This window comes from Cyclopterus lumpus, chromosome 16 (assembly GCF_009769545.1).
Source record: "Cyclopterus lumpus isolate fCycLum1 chromosome 16, fCycLum1.pri, whole genome shotgun sequence".
NCBI classification, from domain to species: Eukaryota; Metazoa; Chordata; class Actinopteri; order Perciformes; family Cyclopteridae; genus Cyclopterus; species Cyclopterus lumpus.
The window spans coordinates 5,984,612-6,005,359 of NC_046981.1; the positions used below are offsets into that span (position 1 = coordinate 5,984,612).

General features: G+C 40.5%; 1 protein-coding gene across 1 annotated transcript; it reads left to right on the top strand.

Annotated features, from left to right (window-relative positions):
- Window positions 1-4,172: 4,172 nt before the first annotated feature.
- On the top strand, window positions 4,173-16,933 carry slc6a3 (solute carrier family 6 member 3). Its single transcript, XM_034554301.1, has 16 exons — window positions 4,173-4,178; window positions 4,642-4,794; window positions 5,239-5,449; window positions 6,031-6,162; window positions 8,526-8,742; window positions 10,130-10,268; window positions 11,145-11,279; window positions 12,214-12,317; window positions 13,128-13,252; window positions 13,414-13,526; window positions 14,006-14,134; window positions 14,336-14,435; window positions 15,850-15,950; window positions 16,308-16,475; window positions 16,637-16,708; window positions 16,910-16,933. The coding sequence occupies exons 1-16, from the start codon at window positions 4,173-4,175 to the stop codon at window positions 16,931-16,933; spliced, it is 1,929 nt and encodes a 642-aa protein (XP_034410192.1).
- Window positions 16,934-20,748: the final 3,815 nt, after the last annotated feature.

Here is a 20,748-nt window from a genome sequence, read left to right on the forward strand (position 1 = left end):
TATATTGGCTGCAGTATTTGGGAGCACAGAGGACATTAGGGATCACCAATTGAAGGAATTTGAATGGTTTAGAAGTGCACCGTGGAATGGATAAGTGTTAGATGTAGCCCCGAGTGACTTGATTTTACAGTTTATCTGTACGAGGGAAACCTTACTGTTTGTGTACATAGGTGGGAAAAGCCAATTGTAAATGTTCAACGGAAACAAAGAGTTGATATTCGAGATCTGAGCCAGAATGAAATGTATTGAGCCACAGTAACCCCTCAGGCAGTTGTGTTTATTTTAAACGGATATGTCCATGTGTAGGTCTAAAGGAAGATATTATATTTCATCAGCAAGTGAAATATGTACATTTATTTATATATATATAAATATATATTCAATATTTACATTCAGAACAATAGCATTGGAGATGTATGGAAATACTGAGTCCAATTTCTATTCACACTTGTTTCACTTCCCTTTATTTCAAATACCTCCCGTAGAGGTGAGTCTCATTTTTGTACTTGCTATCAATCTGATTAAATGTAAACCTGCAAGAGATCGACTTGTATTTATGCTTCTGCTGCCTGCTTCGTCTGTCCAGCAGCGAGCCTAAGACGAAAGACTTGTGTACTCTGACAGAGCGATGGTGTCTTTCTGATGGCTCATTGTCTGCGGGCCAAGAAACTGGACTTACATGTGTTCGCTGTCGCTTTACTTCCTGTCTTTTTCTATACTCAACAGGTTTTATTTTATTAACGCATTTTGATGATGAAGAGTCATTAGTGCAAGCTACTTTGAATTTGTCTGTTCAGGACTGCTATGATATAACTTGTTAATGTGACTCTTGGATTAAAATAAATACAAAAAAAATGAAATGAGAACATTCAGTTCAGCCAATTTTGTGTGTGTGTGTGTGTGTGTGTTTGGGGCGCGTGATGCAGAGATGGAGTGTGTTGTGCAAATGTGAGCGAGAAAGTGATTCACACTCTGAACATTCCTGACACCACTCGCATGCTTCTTGTATGAATGTCTCTTCCTTGAGGTAACATGGGGGCAGTGCAGTCTCAAGTATCAGGTGTGCTGGAGGTTTTCCCCTATATCTTGTATCCAACATGTCGATGACATGATCTTAACAGGCCAGTTGAGGTCACGGTCATCAAAGCCGTCTTTACGCTACTCTCCTGTCTCTTTCCCTTCTAGGTTTGTCTGATTGCCAGATTTTGTGGCACAATATTAATAAAACTTTAATACTCGCCGTACAATCGAGGCCCACTTTGGCCCAGATTATATTATCTCAAAGACATTCCTGGTGCCCATGAGCATGAATCCTAACGACCTTGGTGACCTCCTGACTTTCCCCGTCGTGCCTCCAGCAGGTCAAAGTTTGCACTTCTCTGAAAAAACATCCTGAAATGATCTCAACCTTGTACTTTGATGACTTCTCCGCATGCCGCAATGAGAGTTCCTATTTGTTGTATTGAGAGAAGCGTCGACAACCATTGGATGGATTGTCATGACATTTTTGATAAAGATATCCATGTCCTCATACTTTGATGACCGTGTAACTTTTCCTCAAGTGGCATCATTATCAATACCTGCAAAACTAAAAAGAAAAAAACATTCATACCAACCGTAGCTACTTCAGAGGTTATGAGCTAATGCTAGCATGTTGAGCCTTATGCAGCATTAATATTTCAGCTTCACACAGCATGTCTCTGGACACTTTTATCCATTAACAATAGGCTATATAAGGGCCTGTGGTCATGCAACTTTTTATTTTGTTTCTGCTTGAGATCCAGATGTAAAAACTTGTACAAAACAAAACAGATTAACTCATTACGTTAAACCTATTTGCCTTTGTTTGAAGGAAATACTGTTTTAAAGGCCCATCATCATCATCATTTGTATTATATGATGATTTCCCCTTCTACCATTCCTCAGCCCTCTTGTGTCCCTTGTCGTCCCCTCCCTCCTCTCTCTTCCTCCTCTTCACCCTTCTTCTTCTTCTTCTTCTCTCCGGGCCTCAGCTGTTACGTTTATGAAAACAAGACACTCGATTATGTTGACCTCATCAGAAACCTCATACATCCAGCTCGGCCTGCATCGACCCGACAATTTCTTACGGGACCCGAGGCGTGATGGATTATTGTGTGCCTGGCGGTGGCTGCAGCAGCAATGGCGTTGGGCATTAGTGACCGATTGATCACTGCGATTGGCTCGCAAACAACAGTCATTTTGGACGTGAGGGTCATAAATCTCTCCGTGGGGAGCCGGCTGATTGGGTTATTTTAAAGCCCCGGTCCTATTTAGGCTAAGTTTGAAAAGGGAGAGGTCTGGATGTCAGGGAACAAACAAATAAGGGCACCTGGTCTAATGTACTTAACATTATAATAATAATAACACATAATGTCTATGTTACAGGGAGGAACTTCAATGTTATAGAGGGAGATGAACAGTTGGATTTAACAGGAATTAAAGGCACTGGAAACTCAATTTCTCCATCAGTGATGCAAAAGTTCAGTTTATTCTATTTCAATTGAGAGATTTCTGTATTTGCGTTTTCTTCTTTCAATTTTTTTTTTCACACGTTGGAAGTGGGTTTGTTTGAAAATAGATGATGTCACTTACTCCCACGAACCAATCAGGAATTTGGTCCAGTTTGAATCAGAATCTGATAATAGTTAGTTTATAGGTTGTTTGCTTAAATTGTCAGGAAAATGTCAATCAAATCTGAGTTTTACCCACCCACACAGTCCTGATGGAGCAGACAGCATGACCTGCTTATATAGTAATACATGTTCAAAGTTATTGAGGAAAAACTGGTGATTTCAGGGGCTTTAAATCATTCATGAGGGATAATTTGCTGATTTGTCATCCTAAATATATGGATTTGGGATTAAAATTAGGAGGAGGAATGTAAGGGAAAACTAAATGAGATATAAGTTTTTTTCTTATTTTTCCCCACAGGGATAAAATGTAAGAATGTATTTGTATTTATTTATTACATATTAGCAGTTCTAACCACGCCCATCTTAATTTAAACATTTCATCTCCCAAGAAATATGATTTGTTCTATGGATATACAATAAAGAAAAGATGGTAACTCAACTCTCTGGAAGCTTCGGCCACACAAGTTATACTTCAGAACCATAAGGTGCTCACATTACATACCGACAGTAAGTTACCTGAGAATAAAACATGTGAATCAGGTGGGTGATAGTGAAGGCAGGAATAACTTTTCTAATAGTATACGTGCGACTGTGTGTATCACAAAGAGAGAAAAGTAATACAGGGAATATGCTTGAATCAGCTGAGAAAAAGAACAAAAATGCAAAGATGTGAGAGAGAGAGAGAGAGAGAGAGAGAGAGGAGAAACAGATGAAGCACGGGTGAGGAGGGAGGGAGGGAGGGAGGGAGTGGCAGCGATGGGGGGGGGGGGGGGTTGTTGATTGATTCTCATACAAGAGTGGTATCGCAGACAGATCTCCATACCAGACCACAGGGTTCTCTGGGATCTGTGTGTCTGCAGGTTGGGAGGGCGTTCTGTAACTCCACACAGATTACCAGTCGACTTTTCCCGTCTTGATCCTCGTCTCCTGTCCTGTTGTGACTTTATCTCTCACTGTCTTTTTTTTTTTTCTTAATTTAAATTTGGTATATTCTTTCAGTTTCTATAAACATTTATGCTCCCAATCTGGGTTTTGAGTCTACAATATCAAGGGCTGTCTATACGTAAATATGGTCGGCATCAGTTTGCAGCACCCTGAAGAACATCAGCACAACTGGAATTAAATTGTTCAAACTGACAACCAAAGGAGCTTTTTGCCTGTCATATTTCAAAGGTGAGTGTTTTGTTGTTTCCTTGAAAAATGTTTCTTTATTGCGTCGTGAAAATGATTGTGTTATTTTCATTTTTTTATTCATTACAGCATTTGTCTATAACCAGTTATGTTATCTGTTGTCTCGTGGTGACAGGACATTTACAGAATAAATTATAGAATTTGGCAACATAGAAATGCAAGTGGAATAACAAAGGTTTAATTATACAATTTGAATCTTGAAAATGATGGATATATTGCATTTTCAACCAGTTTTAGACTTCAACATGACAAATTCCACATTATTGTACAAAATGTAAAATATAATTTCATTCATATTCAATTTCTTATATTTACCTAAAGGCTATAATGCTGGTATTTTTTCTTTTAATTTGTTTTCATATTTTACTGAACATTTTAAAAGGGAAATCTGAACAAAATTAGCTGGGCAACATGTCGACGTGAACAGGGTTCGTAGACGCTGGGCCAAATCTGAGCAAAATGGCGATCAACAAGTGTGAAATTAAATAAGCTGCGACGGCCCCACGCCCTCAGACTCGATACCACTCTCGGCTTTTCTCCACTCTCCTCTTGCTCCGTCTGTATAAATTCAGGTAACAATTCTAAATGTTGACATCATTAATTGATTTAACAGGTTTAATGACATATCCTTACTATTTATGTGTTTATCTCCCATATTGTCTGCTGTGTTTTTATCCCTGAATTTCTTTCTTTATGTTGTGTTAAACCTGATTAAGTCTGATTACATGTGCAATTATAAACCAATTTCCCCAAAAAGGGATTAATTATGTTCCTCCTTGTGCTTTTTTTCCTCAAGACTCCTTCGTCCTGCTCCACAACCACCAGCCTTTCCCCATCGGAGGCTGAGCCCCCCCCCCCCCACCCCCCCTCAGAGAGAGTCCCTGTCGGCCTGATGTCCTCGGTTGTAGCCCCGGAGAAGCCCACCTCCAACACCATGGGCCCCAAAGAGGTTAGTGCGTATCTGACACAAGTAGTGGATTCATGGCACGCAATTCAGTCTGATTAAGTAAATTAATCCACAGTATGGGGCAAGCTTCTTAATTGTGGTTTAATTTCTCACTGATTTGGTCTCTCTCACTTCATTTCTGCAGCCCTGAAATGGCGTTGGGTGGGGGGGAGAGAACCGTAATTGCAAGAAAAGACGTTTTCGTTTTCTCGAGGCTTAAAAAAAATGACGTCTTGAGTAGAATTTGTACATTTACAATGAACTTACTCAGAGGAGATGTAACGCCTTGGCTGATGCATGAAGAATTGATGAAGTGAAGGTCATAGCCACTTGTCTGTGGGAATTGAGAGAATAATAACATGAAGGCGATACTTTGGGGACTAAAGAAATACTTTAAATTACTTAAATTGGATTGATTTTTAACTCCTTGACCTCTACCCCCTTTAGGTGGAGCTGATCCTGGTGAAGGAGAAGAATGGGGTTCAGATCACCTCGAGCACCATCGTGGCTCCGACTCCTAAACAGAAGAACTCCAGTGGGGAGGAGGAGAGGGAGACCTGGGGGAAGAAAATCGACTTCCTCCTATCTGTGATCGGATTCGCCGTAGACCTCGCCAACGTCTGGAGATTTCCTTACCTCTGCTATAAGAATGGAGGAGGTGAGATGGATTAGAGGGGTAAGGGGAGGAAGCTGATGTTGGCCCATGTGTGTGTGTGTGTGTGTGTGTGTGTGTGTGTGTGTGTGTTCCTTGTGCTCCTTGTGCTCCTTGTTGTTGTTGTTTGGGATTTTTTTCTTCTTCTCCCCTTTCCCGAGATCAAAATAGGGGGAAAACCACCACAGCTGCTCTGAATAGATTAGCTCTAACAATCAGTGGCACTAATTATGGCTGTTTAACATAGAGCTCTCATTATGTTTAGGATCTATAAATAATGCCGTAGCCATCGTCGAGGCTGACTGTGTGTCTCCCAAATCTGGCATGCTGTCACACCTTATTTTGTGGAAAATAATATTGAGTTTAATTTGATTAAATCAACCCCAGTATGGTTATATTTTTATTATTATTTGTGGCATTTTATGCTTTTATTTGATAGATGATGATTAGAGAGCGAGAGAGACTGTGTGGTTGATAGTCGGCACTTTAACCCCTGAGCCACCGAGGGGCTTTTTAAGAGTGTTATTAATCGTCATATTCCCCACTCTGTGACCCACCTGTCTGTGTGTGTGTGTGTGTGTGTGCAGGTGCGTTCCTGGTGCCATACCTGTTCTTCATGGTGATAGCAGGCATGCCTCTCTTCTACATGGAGCTGGCTCTGGGACAGTATAACAGGGAGGGGGCAGCAGGCGTCTGGAAGATCTGTCCCATATTTAAAGGTAGGAATTGGTCATCGGACACATATTTAGATAGAAAGACACGAGCAAATTCACATGCCTTCTTCACGTGCATTTTAAATCGGTCTGTCATGGTATGAACATGACTGTCTGATAATGGACCTTTAATATCTGCATGTCCTCCTGTCTGCGTGTCCGATCCACATGCCAGTCCCTTTTGTCTGCTTGTTGAGACAGGCAATGTTTATCCTCAGCAGAACATCAGCTTCTGTTGGCACTCAGTTGGAAGGCAAATGGAAAATTGGGCTTTTAGACTCTTGTCCCGATCATTCTGTCAAATAGTGCCGGTGAACACTCTCCAGGGGTACTTTTTAACACATCGATAAGCAAAAAGCGCAGTTCAGGAGAATGCCACCCAAACGTGCACTAATGGAGGAACGGACATTAAGGCCAATTCATATGTTTCTGAGCAAAGTCATCGGTTGGAAAATATAACAACACACTTTGCTTGGTTCAACTTTGTATTCTCTATACACACCGTCTACAAACTGAGACCTGTGTGTATTCATCCATCCCTCTCTCTACATTGTATATCCTGCTCTGGTCAAATTATAGTTTCAATTAAATCCATATTTAACATCTCTATATGAATCTAAAGATGCAACAAAAAAATACAGCCTTAAATGCCATTGTTACAGCAGACCAGCTGCTGCTTCACAGTACAATGGGACAACGTGTACTGTATGTGCTCCTTTATGGTGTGTGTGTGTGTGTGTGTGTGTGTGTGTGTGTGTGTGTGTGTGTGTGAACATGTGCCGTCTGTCAGGGACCACACTGAGTAGGTTGACGTTCTAATCACACGCTTCAATCTCTCTCTGTCTCTCAGCAGGGGGATAACAGTAATTATTCAAATACACACATACGCATGCCCATATTGACAGTAATTATTCTGATCAACGAACTGGTTTCCTCTCAAGGATCAATGCATTTGAAGAAAATGACCGAGAGAGGCCGACAGACAGAGAGAGGGAGACGGAGAGATGGCACGGCCTCATGCGGCGCTAATAAGAGGCAGCGCTCCCCCGGACAAATATCACATCCACATTACAAAAGGAATCAATAAGGCACACTTGTGGTCATGCCACTTGGCAAAAGAGGACATTGTTTCATAATGTATAAAAAGGGTAGACGTGGTGCTAGTTAAGGCATTGACATAAAAAGGTAGATGTGTTGATCGTGAGACCGCAGGCATGTGTTTCATAGGCTGGTGTGTGTGTGTTTTCATACTGAGCTTCGTGGTGTAATCCGTCAGGGTCTAGTCCCTGTTCAGTACAGCTACGCCTACATTTCAACCTTCCACTGATTCATAATGGCTCTTCATGACCTTAAAGTTATAACTTGATTAGATTTTTAAACATTCGTGCAGTTTAAAAGTCACCATCTACGGTTGAGTTAACCTATGACACACTGATGAAAGCCTTTGTGTTTGTATGATTTATGGACTGGGTGTCTGTGGCCACATTAGCGGTAAACAATTACAGCAAAGTGAGATTCATTAACATACCTGTTAAGATTACCACTTCCATTACTCACTGTATGCTGCAGGATACAAGCCTACAGGATGTGTTGCACGAAAGTGTGAAAAGGTGGTCGACATCCAAGAAAAGTCAAAGATTTGGTTCCTTGAGCAAGACGATAAACAATTTCCTGATAAGCATTCATGAGAACAAGGCATACTTTGTGTGTACCTCTCATGTATGTGGTAGCTGGTCAAGGTCGAGCTATATAACTACTTCATATGCAGTAAGGTTAGTCCAGTGATTCCCAACCTACTGTGAGTGTTGGACCCCCCTAAAGGTTCACAAGTTAATGTGGGCCCACATTAACTTTGAACTTTTCTAAAATTATATATTTTTGGGATGGTGAACTATTGGATGATTTTGGAATAGTTATTTACACGTAAGTATCCAACTGCAAAGTTTTTTAAACTAACATTTTATCATCAAGTAATGTAAAATCTCAACTGCTCTACAGGCATGACCATAACATCACATTAAAACATATATAATTAAAAGTCCTGTGGACAAGTGTCATAAATTAGCATTACGAAACAACAAACACAGTGCATCTGGTGCGTGCGCATACATTTATGTTACAATCATAACGCTACCCTGATATCCACAGCAAATAAACTAGATTAAACTGATCCAAAAAAGTAACTAGTTATGTAATGGAGATCTTTACAGCCGTGGCAGTAGTGTATGGGTCGTTGGATTCCACTTAGGGGCTCCTTTCAATGCTGCTAATTCAGGTAGTTAGCACAGCCAATTCCGCCCCCCTCTTTCTATCAATGCAGCTCTGTCTTTGATGTCTATAAATATGATTCATCTGTGTGCCCCTGACAGGTGTAGGCTTTACAGTGATCCTCATTTCCCTCTACGTGGGGTTCTACTATAACGTCATCATCTCCTGGGCGCTGTTCTACCTCTTCTCCTCGTTCACCAGCGAGCTGCCGTGGGTCCACTGCAACAACAGTTGGAACAGTCCGAACTGCTCCGACTGGGCTGACAACAGCTCCGTCGGAGACATTTACAAGGCTACTCCTGCTCAGGAGTACTTTGAGTAAGTTGGCCTGACCTCAGGCTATAATATGTATTTCTTCATATTTGTTTGATATGGTTTGTTCTTATTCAAGAAAAAAGTCAGTTTGGAGACCCACCTACTCTTGAAACTAGTTTTCAGTTTTATCTGGAGGTCTTTTGACCTTTAGCAATATGAAAAACTGCAAAACTTGTGCAATCTAAGGCAAACATATGTACTTTATGTATATGCATCCAGCTACTAAAACATTAGTGTAAAGCTATAGGCTTTATATTTCCACAGCAGGATGTGCACAGGAAAGCACAATTTCGCAATATCTGCGATCACGTACATTTATGCATTCATGGGTTCATGCATTCTCACAAATAGTTGACCTCCGTGGCAAATTTCAGCCTCATAGGGCCGAAAAACTGTGGCCACCAAAGGGAGGGGACATTTTTAACTGACACAGCTCACTATAGAGCTGCTGGCTGCAGCTAAAATGGTTGATGCCATGCAGTAATAGAGCGAAATAAAACTGAATAGGCTTATATTTAGTCAATGTTTTAGAATATCTGGTTATGAATACTTGAGGAAAAATGGTATGTTTTCCTCAAAGACGGATCCAGAGTTTGGATGCATTTAGCTTATGCAGCCTCCCACGTTGTGAAGCCGAACAGGTGTGCCCATTACAAGTGAGGGGTTGTTCTGTTGTGACGCTTGTGTCATTTGATCCATGCTCGTTGAAATGGCAGTGTGCTATTTACACAGAACCACCTGCAGACAATTTGACCACATCGGTTGAACATTGGCTGATCTTATTCACTTTCATCTGCTGTCTCTGAAATGATCTGCATCAAGGCCTCAGCAATGTTCCACCTTTCAGGTGACACATTTAACTTTATAGAAATTACTGCCATTGCAGTTTTTTTCTGTCTTGGCAGATAAGTTTCTGATGATCTTTGAGACCTAAAATCCAAAATGTTTGAGCAACAGATGCACCGAGACTTCATGTTGCATGCATCTGGCCAAGGGTCTTACATGTCTCTCGTCACCAATGAACCCCCAGGTAGAGAGCCTTAGAGGCTTAGATTGTTAAGCCAATTTCATTCAACTGATGTTGTGAATGATAATGTTGTTTTTGACTTGTCTCCAAATGTGGTCTTCAGGTTAAATCACATTTTTCTAACATTTAAATGATATATTCAATAACTTCCAGGGCGATATCCGTCATCCCTTTGCCTAAAAAATAAAAACCCTGAACTCTGGTGCGTACTGTACTCAATTACCTCAATGACAACGTATGTCCCATTTAATGTATGCATAGTACTGTATAGCAACTAGTGGGCCGTATATATCACAGAAACTCTGGCAACAGTAAATAGGGACTCATGAGTGGTCATCTTACCAGATTACTCTCTTTCCTTAGACGAGGGGTTCTCCACATCCAGGACAGTAATGGTATCAATGATCTGGGCCGTCCACGTTGGCAGTTGACTTCCTGTCTAGCTGTAGTGATGGTTCTGCTCTACTTCAGTCTCTGGAAGGGTGTCAAGACCTCTGGCAAGGTGGGAAACGATACAGTCGCCATGTTTCTCTGTATGTGAAAACCATAAAAGTACTATTATATCCAAACATATTTTAGTGACTCAAGCTATGGAATCACTTTTATGGGATAGTCAGTGTAATACCTCCAGTAGATGGCGGGTGGCACGCCCGCAGTTTGGATTAGCAGACAGCAGCAGTGACACATAAGTGCAGCAGTTAAACATATTTTAGCCACCAAAAAGAAAGGCTCAGTTATTAAAAAGCTTAATATCCGTGTAAGTGGAGCCAACAGTATATTTATCACCACTTTTCTTCGTCGGCCCTTTTCGAAAGGAATCTAAATTATTTAAATATAGATAAGTTTCAGTTTAGCTCCCGTTCGGATAATATTCTTAATTTATAGTACACTTAAACTCACGTTTTGTTAAAGTATGCCTTTCTTTTTGGTGACTAAAATAGGTGCCGCGGCCCCCATCCACAACAGCAGCCTACATTTCTTTGCTCCCATGCTGCTACTTTTGTCTGTTTGTTCAAACAACATCTATTGTTGGTAATACTCTGATTATGGATACCTCAATAGACCGCAGTGTTGGTAATCTCCTTAAAAAACGTTTTTTGTTACATTTTGATAGCAATCATCGAATATAATGCTAATGAGCGGACCATTTGTCTTTTTTTTATCTGGTATCTATGGCTGTTGTAGGACTGTAATATCATTGGGTGGGCTACCTGCCACCTGTCTACCTGTGTATTCTGCCCATGCACTCATTGCTCATCATCCAAGTCCTCCGCAAGCAGCTAGCCTGACAGTATTCTCTGTGTGTCTGTGTGTGTGTTTGTGTGTGTGTGTGTGTGTGTGTGTGTGTGTGTTTGTGTGCCTCATGCAACCCTTTCAGGTTGTGTGGATCACAGCCACAATGCCCTATTTGGTCTTGACTGTGCTGCTGCTCCGCGGAGTCACCCTGCCCGGAGCCATCGATGGCATTAAGGCCTACCTCTCTGTGGACTTCAAGAGACTCTGTGATGCCAAGGTGAGTTTGGACAAGAGGGAGATGAGCGTGGTGGGGGTGCTCGATGAGAGGACAAGAAGGTATGTGAAGGTGACTGTGCGTGAGCGTCAGTTCCTCTATCCAACAATAGTACTTCAAACAATATGTAAAGAACATTTTTTAAAAGTAGGGTTGCTCTCGAAATACTAACATTATCTGTCCTCTATATCATCCTAAGTTGCTCATTTAAAAATGGCTTTATTGCACATCACAACAAAACAAGTAACAACATCAATCTAATGCGAGCATAACTTTATTATTTATTACTAACAGTTCCAAATCTGTGTTCACAATGTAAGTTAATTTCTGAATTCACAGTTTTTTACAATTACACACAATTAAAAACTCTCTTTTTTGTTTACTGATAACGTTCTGTGTTCAAAGCTTTGCCAGCAACAATGAGAGGTGTTTCACTATTACATGCAAAATAGGATAACAATTTTAAAAGGGGGGGGGGGGCCTCTCGCTCCAGAGAGCGGGTTTGCCATCGATGTATCATTGCAACATTGGTTTACAATGTTAAGTACTGTTAGAGAGGCATTCCCTCAATGCATAAAAAAAAGTGATACAATTTATTGTGTTCCCTGTTTCTAATATGTTCCTCGTCTACGAAAAGATGCTATCATGGCACTAAGGAGCTCAATGAGTATGTATACAGGACTAAAGGACTCTGTTGTAGAGACTGAGAGAGAAAGCAAGAAGAGAGACGCAGAGATGCATGGCAGCAATTGGAGAATTAGATTAGATAGATTCATGGAGCAGTAATTTGCAAAATTACCCCCCGTATTCACGAGCGTCTTTCATCTACTGCCGTTGAATGAGTTTCCTGCAATTATCCCTAATAATGGCTTTTTTCCCTCTCCTGTGCCTTTTGTTCGCCGCTTCACACAAGTGTCCTTGTTCTGTCGCTCCCCAGGTCTGGATTGAGGCAGCGACACAGATCTGCTTCTCTCTGGGAGTGGGGTTTGGTGTGCTAATTGCCTTTTCCAGCTACAACAAATTCAGCAACAACTGTTACAGGTACAGACGGAGAAGGAGAAGGAGGAGGGGATTCACAGAGACAGGAAGAGGACTGGGAGTTGCTTAAATACACACACACACACACACACACACACACACACACAAAGACACGCACACAACATAAGCAGGTGAATTACAATAACCTTTGAAGCTCCTTGAAACCCGCTATGTCTTTGACACCATGCTGTGCCACAGACAGCCCGAGCACCAATCAGAACTGTTGCACTCTTTGAAAAATCATCAGCATCCCACAGGAGCCTTTTATCTGCTTTTTTCAACGTTTCCGATAACTGACACACGGTGACACGGTCCGCCTTGAGGATTCCTCCGTGAGCATAACGCAAAATCACCGAGAATAATATCGCGTCCAAAATTCGGAAAATGGCACACTTTCTGTCGGACAACGTAACTGCATGTGTACATTTAGTCTGCTGACTTCCCTTTGATACCTTCCTCAAGTCCTTATTGCACTGATCAACTCATTCATTCATTTGTTCATGTTACCAAATTATTGTTGCAATTGAAGGAGGTTAAACTCCCAGCAGAAGGCAGGCAGACTACTTGTCTGTCACATAATAGGAAAATTATTGACCAGCTGACTAATCCAACAAATCTATCTACAGCGTTAGCAAGCTAACATCGTTGTCATTTAAAAGCCTTTATGGACCATAACCCACCAATGACAGACTATTCAATTGACTGACTGGTCAATTATGTTTATATTGACTGATGATTCTGTTTTACATTCTCATTCTGTCCTGTTGTTGTTGTTGTTGTTTTATTTCATCTCATTTGATTGTATTGATCCAGGGACGCCATCATCACCAGCTCCATCAACTCCTTAACTAGTTTCTTCTCCGGCTTTGTGGTCTTCTCCTTCCTTGGGTACATGTCCCACAAGCACAACGTAGCACTGGATAAAGTTGCCAGAGACGGTATGGTATTATTTGGCATACTCTTTGTCATACGCATTTTTGCGTCTTAGCTATCAAATCGTTAATGTCTGCTTCAAAGTACAATGCTCCAAACGCGTATTTTGTTTGTTTGTGTTTTGTGCTGTTTTCTACTTTCCTTGCTTGAATTTGTTGTTCTGCAGGTGCTGGTTTGGTGTTTGTCATTTACCCAGAAGCCATTGCAACATTACCTGGCTCATCCGTGTGGGCGGTTATCTTCTTCATCATGCTGTTGACCCTGGGCATCGACAGTGCCGTGAGTATGCACCCGGCACCCCCCAAAAGGACACAAACAAGCCGCACCTCGTCTGTCGGAGGCCACATGTTGGACTTCGAAAGGTTTTGTCTCATTTTGAACTGGAGAATCTGCAGATTCATAGCGTACCCGAATCCACCAAAGTTAGGCATCGCACGAGATGATTACATCACAGATTTTGTTATCTTCACCGCCATCTTAACTGTAAGCGAGCCAGGGGAACAACTGAGTGAGGGGGGAGGGGGGGACACACCTGGCGAAGAGCTCTATGGATTGCACATTTCTAGTTTGTGATAAATTGTGTCAGACAGGTTGGGATGTTGCTGCAACAGCTCTGGTATTTACGAGTATTGTGACTCATGCACTGCAGTGTTTACTGAAAAATGAAAAAAATTATTGCAGCAATAACAGAGTGGTACATCCATAGTGACTCGCTGACTTTGTGTTTTAGTCTAACTCTTCAGTGTCTTCTGTTGTAGATGGGTGGGATGGAATCGGTGATCACAGGTCTGCTTGATGAGTTTAAATGCCTCCACAAGCACAGAGAGCTGTTCACCCTCTTCATTGTGGTTTCCACCTTTCTCATATCCCTCTTCTGTGTCACAAATGTAAGTACCATACACACATTTGATCATTTCATCAAGTTCTAGTCGTAACACTGTCCTACAAAACCAAATGACGACAAGTATCTGCAAACGCAATGAACTGAATCCTCAGAGGTTTCTTCCTGTGACATACGATGAAGCTTTATTTCTGTTTAACACCACCGTTATACATTCCCATTCCTTACATGTTTCCTGTTTCACCAGGGTGGGATGTACGTGTTCACTCTGCTGGACCACTTTGCAGCAGGAACATCGATTCTCTTTGGAGTGCTTATTGAAGCCATCGGCATTGCATGGTTTTATGGTGAGAGAGAATGGACGGTAGGGAAAGAGGAATGAAAAACAGACAAATTATGTTTTCATGCCCACCAAAGCTGATGCTATATTAAGGGCTTGATAAGAAACCACTTGTTCTAGGTGTGCTGTGCGCAATGCCCCATAGTTCTATTAGACGAAAAAGGATACCGAAGCTACAAAGTCTATTCCCACTTACGGTCGTGGCCTCTTCAGTCTCTGTGTATGTGTTGTTAAAGTACAAGGATGTACTGTAACCGTGCTGCTCATAAGAGCTCAGTGAGCTTAAATGGCCGGCGTTTTGAACTCTGCCAATGCACCACATCAAGAAAATTGCAGCTGGGGAACAGGCAATTCCCATTTGTCATGGGAGTCAGCTGTCTAATAGCTAGGTTGTAGATTGTGCAGGGTGGCAAGTGGGGGTGACCTCAAACTCAATTTCTCTCCAGATGTCTAAATTCTGTTCGTAATCAATGCTATATGTTTTAATATGTGTCATCCAACACACAACATCTTCCCAAATTACTGTTTATATCTGCATGAGATGAGAGTTTTCTGGGGTGAATTTCTCTCGGGGTGATTATTATCATTATTATATCAGGCACTCTATATCAGCAAAACACATAATACATATGGATAAGTTGTCTAATAATAAATAGCCTCTGTTACGGCCTCAGAATTCAAACCTGTATTTGCTGAATGAGTCCGACATTTTGGGTTTCTTCCTGTTTTATGTGTAAATTATTAGCTAAAGACCGCCTTCTTTATGGTGGACACTCAGCTTCACATGCAATTTCCTCGACAACACCACCAGCTGAAAAGATGAACAACTTACTTTTGTTGTGTGCACAAACTCAACCACATAAGGGCACTCCAGCAGGCACAAAATATTATATAAACAACCTAAAGGTCAGGGGAAATGGTTTACCTGAACTTCCGTATTGAGTTTCTTGTCTCATGTCTACTGAACCTGGACTGTGGAGGTATCCATAAAAGGGCTAAATACTAACCAGGCCCCAGGCGGTGGGGTCAGCACTTTGGTGGGTCCTGACCTTGGCAAGCCAGATAAATCAAGCCTAAGGCATTAGCGGGTCTTTTTTTTTCCCCCATCTTCATAACTGCTGAGAGGAACCCTTGACCCCCACCACCCCCCCGGGCTACTGTGGTCTTTCGTTCTGCTATCACCACATAAATACATTACGCTGTGCTGTATACACGGTCATCAGTCTGGACATATTCCTCTTCAGTGAGAGATGCCTTCCAGGCAGGAAGGAAAAAATAGAATGTACAGCCACGTTTAGGAGAAAAAGAAAGTCGTGATGAGGTAAAGATGTTCCAGTAGCGTATTACAAATGGCTCCGTGACTTTACTATATTTTCAATACGTCTTATTCGATCACATCAAAGTATTTCCATGTATTTCAGGAGTGGACCGATTCAGTGATGACATTGAAGAGATGATTGGCCAGCGACCGGGCTTGTACTGGAGGCTGTGTTGGAAGTTTGTCAGCCCCTGCTTCCTCCTGGTGAGTCTGAGCACAGAGAGCAGCGCTGTGGTATCGAGACTGTGGTTTCAACCTCACCAGTCCATGCTTTTGGCAACACGTACAAAGTGACGGCTCAAAGATATCACCATTATTTCCCCCATGACTCCAGTCTCCCTTGTACTGACTGACTAGAAACTATTCCATTCTATTTATTTCATAGACTGATGAATAAAGTATTTTTTTTCTATCACTATACACTATTTCTAACAATCCATCAGTCCAGTGATTACGGTTTGCCAAGATCAAACAGACAACCCTCCCACCCCCCATGAACAGCACATCTTTTGATCTAATAATTCCTTTAGTCTTTTGCATTTCAATCCCTTTCTTCCACAGTTCATGGTGGTGGTGAGCTTCGCCACGTTCAACCCTCCGAGTTACGGCTCCTACTCGTTCCCCCCGTGGGCTAACATGGTGGGGTGGTGTCTGGCCATTTCCTCAATGTCCATGGTGCCTCTCTACGCCATCTACAAACTCTGCATACTGCCTGGGAAGTTTTGCGATGTAAGTCGGAACTAGGACTCCTCCAGAAATGGACTAAGGGGAAAAATGAGTGAAGATTTAGTAGGATTTGTCTAGCCAGAGACGTTTCATTAAAGAGCAAGTGTTCTTCTAAAATGTCTAACTTTTAAAACAATCAATTTCTCCTCTCCTTTTCCCAACAGAGACTGGCTTATGCCATCACCCCGGAGACGGAGCACCATTTGGTAGACAACGGGGAGGTTCGGCAGTTCACAGTAAGTGATGAATTAAGTTTTTATCGTACCCTCCGAATTGTTTATTGCTGTTGTTGGCTGAAACCACACATGTCTGCATTTTTTCTTTTGATCAATATTTATATTAATGATATTAAAGCTGTTTAGCCCATTTCAAAGAAGTAGTAGAACAATGCAGGGTTTTTATTTCATGGGCATATTTCATATATTTTTTTCCCACAGCTGCCTCACTGGTTGGTCGTCTGAAAAGTACACACAGGGACAGAGAGAGAGAGAGAGAGAGAGACAGAGAGAGAGAGAGAGAAAATGTACATTGGTTAGGTGAATGAATGCATAGCAAAGGTTTTAAGAATTAGGCATTTAAATCGATCACGATGGTGGGAGCAGAAAGAAAGAAACTGTAGACATTGTCGTGTGCTTTCATTTAAAAAGTGGATGTGTGGAACTGTGCATTGACCACCAGTGAATGGGATTCAGTCGAACACGTAACGTGGTGCTCAGACTGCTTCTTACATAATACAAACGTTTTCCTCAATGGAATTGCAATGTGTTCTTCTTCTTTCAGACAAGATATAAGAGAAAGTGTTTATTAGATTGTTTCTGGAAATATCCTTGTTTTTAAAGATCATTGTGATTAGTTTAGTCAATTATTATCAAGCAGTATCTGAATTATTTTTAATTACATGTTTATTCAATTTGTCATTTGTCACACAAAACAATAAACATACAATTAATAAAAGAAATGCTACAGGCACAGGTTTCACTGAATCCCAGTCCATGTCTTGTTTATTGTATTTATTTCTGTATTTTCTCTTATTAAAGACTGTTATAATAAACGTAATTCCTACATTGTTTTCATCAAAACAATGGACAGGAAATACCAATTGCTACATCAATAGACCAAAATAACATAACCTAAAAACAGAATTAACATTACCTGAGCTTTCTCACTGACTGATTCTCATTTCTTCATAAACAAAAAGGACTCATCGGTTACAAATCAATAGTATTGATTGTCTAAAAGTAAGAGTCACTTCCTCTTTCTGTGTTCTGACCAGTAGTGCAATTGGGTCGTGTTGGCTTATTGTCAATTCATCTCATGGGTGGATATATTCTAAAAAACATAAATACAACAAAGCCTGTCTATAATTCAAATTAAATAGTTTCAAACAGCTGCCTCAAAGTCCAATCAGCCTTTTGAGTTAACAAGCACACAACTTCCAAAAGATAATTACTGACAAGTTGATCAAAACAACATCATCAGCCGCACTGCTGATTTAATCAACCAAAGACGAAAATAATGTTCTTTTTTTTAATCAATAGACCACTTGATTGTTAACCTTATCGTACCAGCTCAATCTCCCTTGCCGTTATTAATAAGTTGGTGCCAATGCACATTTCATTAGTTGTGTATTATTATCCCCACAGAGTTTCAGGTTTAAAAACTATCACTGTCCCAAATCCAGAAAGCATAACGCTTTAATTATACTGTTTACAGAGTCTTAAGTGTTACAATACTGTTTAAAAAGCTACTTTTTATTAAACTGCAAATGAATAGTGTGTAGTGTAATATATGAAGTATTTTAAGTTATATATCTGTGTAAGTAAATGTAATGTAGAGGGGCTTGTATCGTATTGTACTGTATGATATTGAATAACAAGACCATATGTACACATCAATCCATATATATATATATATATATATATATATATATATATATATATATATATATATGTGTGTGTGTGGATTATTGCCATGTTACTGTGAAGTTGATACATATTAGCCTTAAGGATCTTAATAATAATCGCATGGAAAATCCATATGAAGTCTCTTCTTATGAACTCTTTCTTTTAAATCAGAGACAATAAAACATTTTTTGAACTGGTCATCAAATAGTTGTACACGTGTGGTACATGTAACACACTGAAGGGTTCATTAAAGTGTATGCCTGCGCTGCTGTGCTGTGCCTTGTGGTGTTTCTGACTGTATGACTTTGTTTTGTACTGTCAAATAAAGTATAATTAATCAGATTATTACATTTGAAATGTTCCTCTCTGTGTTGCCTTTTGTTGTGTTTTATTTTAGGATTAAATGACAGTTATTTGTGCCAATTTTCCCTGTAGCACTGCAGTGGTTTTATATAAGGTCAGTTTTAATGTTGCATATTTAAACATTATATATTAAAACATTATATTAAAACATTAAACAAATATATATACAGTGTCATGAAGAGTACCTTCAATGGTTTAAAGTGTTTCAAGATCTGCAGCATGACCCTAAATCAACAGTGTTCATAAGACAGAGGACCATGGCAGACATCATATGGAGATGATTACTATCTAAAAATCTTTTGGATGTATTGACATATTTTCAAATCGGCGTGTTGCCTGGCCATCATAGTTGAGTTATGTTTTTCAGTGTTTATACACTATTGGCCTTAATTAAGCAAACCAGTCCTATTTGGTTAAGGGAGGACCGTCTCGCCTCCTGTTGTGCGTGTAGGTATATTGTTCTATAATTATGGTCTTACTCAACACATACTTATTGTAGCTTATTTTCTCGACTCTTAAAAGAAGAACATAGAGAAATAAATACTGTGTGGATACAATACCTTATCGTTATCATTCACCCTATTGCAGCCCTGCACCATTGGTCCAAACTGCAGCCGGGATGAGAGAATTATTATTCCAACAAAAATATGTTTGGATTTGTATTTATTATATTTGTGTCCCTGTAATTGAGAGGGTGTGTTTTAAAATGTAAATGTTCACTTTGTAATTGTTCTTTGTAATCCACAGTAATTACCCACTCAGCAACCCTTCAAATGGCGGCCCACTACAGCTTTCATAGAGATCGGATGATCTCCATATGGCACATTAGCTTTGAGATACATTCATAGAGGACAAGTATTGTTTTACCATAGAAACCTGATTTTTATATATATATATATATATACATATATACATATACAATTTACTCTCACAATTAGAACGAGTAACAGTAAACCAGGTAATGTCAACCACACCGTTAACCATCAGTCATTCTTTTTACAGCATGGAAGGGGGTCCTTTAGAAATATAAATGTGTGTGTTTCTTTTTCATGCCACCTTTCCTCCATCTGTCGATACTGACTAACGGCTCAGACAAATGTGAGCTGTGAGGGTTTCCAAATGCTGTCAGGCTAAGACAATCGCAGGGCAATTTTGGGTTTAGAAGGTGCCATTATCACAACCAGTAAACAACAGCAATTATGTATAATTTCCTGTCTTGCCACAAACGTTGAAACTGAAAGGATATACACGAGCAGAGGTGATGCAATGCGTCATATGATGTGTGTGTCCTAACATACTGCAGGTCGCCATCCTATTGTAGGGAAGATTTTAACTGAATGTTCTGACAACTGGTAAAAAGAAAATGCTAATTCATGAGCGGGTTTCCGTGCAAATATTCATAGTTAGTTAACCATGATGAGCAGAAGGTGGCGCTAATTCTCAAGTCAGGCGCCATTATAATATTGCAGAGAAAGAGGGAGCATTGAGATGACATCATTAAAATAATAACATTGGCACATCGAGAGGGTCAGGTAGATTTTTTTACACTTAAAAACATTGAGTATTAGACTGTCGGAGCAACTGGCGTGTAGAAAGAGCGAGGAAGTCCTCGTATGGGGGAAGGGAAGGCGGGATGGACGGCTCAAACAAACGCAGGACTTTCACCCAGCAGACCGCTGTTTCGTGAATACGATTTGCACAAATAACGTCTTAATATTTACTTATTTTCCACTTTTTTTACGTTGCATACTTACGCAGCACCAGTTACGTACCCATGTAGTTATTTTACGTAGCAAACAAACTTATTTTAACCCGAACCACAATCTTTTCCTTATGTTGCCTAAACCTGTTGCTTTTGTCGATACACCGACTTTTCCACCTCATCCTTGTGTTCCTCGCCCCAGACTCGAGGCAAGAACAGACTATGAGGTTGTAGCTCAACCTGGACTTTGGAACTGTCTGTGAACACCTTTAAAAAGTAGCTCAAGACCCACTTGTTCAGACTTGAT